At 38.3% G+C, this 4,252-nt stretch overlaps 2 protein-coding genes across 2 annotated transcripts; both read right to left on the bottom strand.

Annotated features, from left to right (window-relative positions):
* Positions 1 to 542: 542 nt before the first annotated feature.
* LOC113771016 (receptor kinase-like protein Xa21) lies at positions 543 to 2,497 on the bottom strand. The gene is made up of 2 exons (XM_027315647.1): positions 997 to 2,497; positions 543 to 892 (listed from the first exon to the last, which is right to left on the bottom strand). Exons 1-2 carry the CDS (start codon positions 2,495 to 2,497, stop codon positions 543 to 545), a joined length of 1,851 nt encoding a protein of 616 aa, XP_027171448.1.
* Positions 2,498 to 3,572: 1,075 nt separating this feature from the next.
* LOC113771015 (probable LRR receptor-like serine/threonine-protein kinase At3g47570) lies at positions 3,573 to 4,252 on the bottom strand. The gene is made up of 2 exons (XM_027315646.1): positions 3,694 to 4,252; positions 3,573 to 3,589 (listed from the first exon to the last, which is right to left on the bottom strand). Exons 1-2 carry the CDS (start codon positions 4,250 to 4,252, stop codon positions 3,573 to 3,575), a joined length of 576 nt encoding a protein of 191 aa, XP_027171447.1.

Below are 4,252 nucleotides of genomic sequence, written 5' to 3'. Positions count from 1 at the left end.
CGGTTCTCAAACTTTTCTTTTTTTCTTTTTCCCAAATATAATTTGAATTACCTAAATTATAACACTTTCATTTATTAATAGGAATAAGAAAATGTCACCCATTTAGTATAAATATCAAAATCACTCATTTTACTCAATGATCTCTAAATCAAGATATTTTCATCCCTATGATCTCATTAATTTAGCATCAGTGATTCCAACTTGCATTAATTTGTTTTAATTTAGTTTTTTATACATATTTTAACCATGAATTTACATTTTTATATATACTTATTAGGTGTATATTTGATTGCAAGTCTAATATTTTTGGAACATTTTTCATGATTGGTGAAATAAAACCAATAACTTAATTTCAATATTTCTAAAATTTATAAAAATATACAATAATTATAACATCATGCTGAAATCAGCGGGTATTTGAGAACGGTTTGATCGATCCGACCAGTTGACCCCTAACCCAATAGTTTAGGCGAGTCGCTATCCGATCCGACTTTAACAACATTGACGGGAGCTAGTGATTTTGGAAACACAATGACCTCCTTTTAATTTGAACATGGCAGTAGCTGAAGTTTGATCTTCTTCAAATCTGCAAGAACATCATGCATATTGCTTCTCTCCCTTGGAGATTCCCTTGTGCAATTCAAAGCCACTTTCATGATTGATGAAATGCAGTCCAACTTTTCATCGAGGTGTTCATCATTGGGCCTCAGCAGATTAACATCAACAACATGAACCAGTCCATCCGGCGTAGAATCACTCACCCAACTCTTCAGGCTCAATATTTCGCCAAACATTTCATCACTGGGATTTTTTCTTGTAAAGACTTCGATAATCATGATTCCAAAACTGTAAACATCGCATCTTGTTGATACTTGTCCTTCCAGTCCATACTCTACAAGGAAAAAAAAAAAGTAATCCAAAGATTTGGAATTTGGGATCCCCAAGAATAACTACAAGGTAAAAAAGCAAAGTGGTTATACCAAGAAGAAGCTTTACCTGGAGCAAGATAGCCAAGTGTGGCTAATGTTTTGGTGTATGTAAAGCTGTCCTCATGTCCCAGCAACTTTGCAACACCAAAATCACTCACATGGGCAACCATATCTTGATCTAGGAGCACATTACTGGGCTTCACATCACAATGAACCACTGGCGTTGAAAAACCGTAGTGGAGATATTGTAGTGCACATGCCACATCAATCAATATGTCTAATCTCTGCTTGATTTCGAGAAAATAGTTATGGGAATACAACCATTTCTCAAGACTTCCATTAGGCATAAACTCAAGCACCAATGCTTTGAAGTCTTCGTTTGAGCAGCTGCTAATGACTTTCGTCAGGTTTCGATGACGAAGGCTACGCAATACTTCACATTCTGCATCGAAACTATTGAATGCTCCTTCTTGTTGCAGTTTAAACACTTTAACAGCAACAATCCTCCCATCATCAAGGGTGCCTTTATAAACTGATCCAAAACTTCCTGTGCCCAACAGATTGCTCTCATCATACCCGTCAGTTGCTTGCAAAAGTTTATAATACGAGATTCTTTCCTGTGTTGCTGCTGACGGTAGAACTCCTTCACTGGCAACTTGTTCTTTCTTTGTGCGTCTGAAATAAATGAATCCCAGGAACATCGCAACTGCAACTGATATAAATGCTCCAAGGGCAACAGATATAGTCCGACGCAGCTTTTTGGCTCTCAATTGACCACCAGAAATTCCTGGGCATGAGGGAACGTGGAACCGAGGTGCTCCACAAAGTGCTTCATTTGAAATGAAGGATTCTCCAGTGAAGTTTGTAAAAGGGCCCTTGGATGGTATTTCGCCTTTTAAATTGTTGCAAGAGACATTGAAGTGTACAAGATACCGAAGGTTCTCCAATGACATTGGAATCGTACCTGTGAGATGATTGTGTGAAAGATCCAACCATTCCAAGCTCAAAGTCGTGCCAATTGACACTGGAATTGATCCTTCCAATCTGTTGTATGCCAATAAAAGGTTCTGCAAGTTCACCATATCTCCGATGGAGCTAGGAATACCACCTGAAATCTCATTGATTGACAAATCAATAGAAATTGCTGTCTTTAAGTTCCTAATCTCAGGAGATAAAGTTCCACTCAGGTAGTTTCTGGAGAGGTTAAGCACCAACAAGTCTTTCAGGTTCCATACAGTGATAGGCAGACTAGAGTTTAGTTTGTTGGAATCTAGAGAAAGAAATCTCAAAGAAGTAACATTTCCAATGCACTCTGGAATAGATCCCGAAATTTGATTTTCTCCCAAAAACAATCCACCCAAGTTTTGCCAAACGCATAGATACTCAAGGGAGGTTTTGCTCAACTTGTTGTCGTGAAGATCTATCTGTTGAAGCTTTTCCAAGTTTTTTATGGTATTTGGCAGCATCCCACTTAGCTGATTACAGCATAGTTCTAAAGTGATGAGGCTACTCAAATTGCCAATTTCATCTGGAATGCTGCCCCATATGTTGCAATTTCTTGCATACATGAGTTCAAGCGAAGTTGAAAGATTGCCAATAGAATTTGGGAGAAAACCATTAAGTGGATTGTCATCCACTTCGAGTGTTCTCAAATGTTTTCAATTTGCCAAGGAATTGATCCAGCTCAGCTCTGAATTAGATGAAGAGTATTCACTCATTAAGTTGTTGTTATTTAGAGCTAGAATTTCGAGGAGTCTTAGATCCCCAAAGTAATGGGGAATAGGACCAGTGAAATTGTTATAAGCAATTTCTATTAACTTGAGTTTAGAACAATTTGAGATAGAGTCTGGTATTGGTCCCCCAAAGTAATTAATACCGAGATAAAGCCCCTCCAAATTTGGAAGCCCATTACCCATCCTTGATGGAAGATTACCTGAAAGTTCGTTTTTTGCAAGAGTGAGAATTCTTATCTGTGACAGATTAAAGATCTGCATGGGAATGAAACCAGTTAAGTTATTCCCCTCCAAGTCGAGTTGTTTCAAATTGCATAGCTTACTGATCTCTTGGGGTATTGCACCTACCAAATTGTGTTACCATCATTAGCACAACAAAATTCTATATGAAGACTTTTAAATGCTTCTAAAGTTGCTTCATTATAATTTTTTTCTTCAATTTTGACAATCGTCGCCTAGTCTACCTGTTATGCTGTTGGAACTAATGGCAAATGTTTTCAGCACAGTTAAATTACCCATCTCTTTTGGAATTTCACCTGAAAAAAGGTATAGCATATACAGATGTTAAAAAGATGTACATATTCCATCTAAATTTGGAAGGGAACATAAAGGTTTCATACCTTCAAAGAGTTTGCTCCTTAAAACTCCTATTATGACATTTACTTAAACTAGTGGTTTTTTATTTTTTTCATCAGGAGGAAAATAATTCAGATGATTTTGCTGATGCAGAAATAGGATGTTACCTTCTAAACTGTTCCTGTATAGATACAGCCGCTCAAGTGTCTTCAAAGTGCCAATTTCTTTCGGTATGAATCCAGTGAAGTAATTCCAAGAAAGGCGCAGCACTTGAAGCTGTGAACAGTTATATATGCTTGATGGTATTTGACCATTTAACTTGTTCCGTGACAGGTCAATCCACTTGAGTCTCTGAAGATGGCGACACATATCATGTGGAACGCTACCAGAAAAGCTATTACCCTGGAAGAAAATCAATTTCAGCGAGGAAATTTTGAAAATCTCTGTTGGAATACTTCCCTGGAGATAATTGAATGACAGACTTAACGTTTCTAGTGTAGAAACGTTAGCCAAGGAAGGTGAGATGAAGCCAGTGAAACTGTTGTTATTCAGAGATAACAGTCGAAGTTGATGAATGGAACCAAACCACTCGGGAAACTCTCCATTGAGATTGTTGACATCTAAATCAAGCACTCTCAACCGGCGTAACCGAGCAAATTCATGCGGCAGTTCTCCGTGGAAATTATTTCTGCTCATATTAAGGGAAACCAGAAATGACATATTTCCCAGCTGCGGCGGTATTATGCCACTAAGATTCATATTGGAAAGATCCAAGGCAGTTACTCGCAGGTGACGAGAGCCGCAAGTGACTCCCGCCCACTGACATACAGGGGAAGAAGCAGACCAGTTTTCTAACAGGATTTGATGAGGGTCCTGTACAGTGATGTGAGCTCTCAGCGCAAGAAGAGCATCTTGATCAGTGGTAATATTGGTTGTGGTCATAGCTAAGGAAGCTGAAACGTAATACAGCAAGAACAAAAGTCCCTGAAGGAAATGGTAGGAAAGTTTCTCCAT

Source organism: Coffea eugenioides, chromosome 5 (assembly GCF_003713205.1).
Source record: "Coffea eugenioides isolate CCC68of chromosome 5, Ceug_1.0, whole genome shotgun sequence".
In the NCBI taxonomy this organism is placed as follows: Eukaryota; Viridiplantae; Streptophyta; class Magnoliopsida; order Gentianales; family Rubiaceae; genus Coffea; species Coffea eugenioides.
This window is presented reverse-complemented; position numbering and strand designations above follow the sequence as displayed.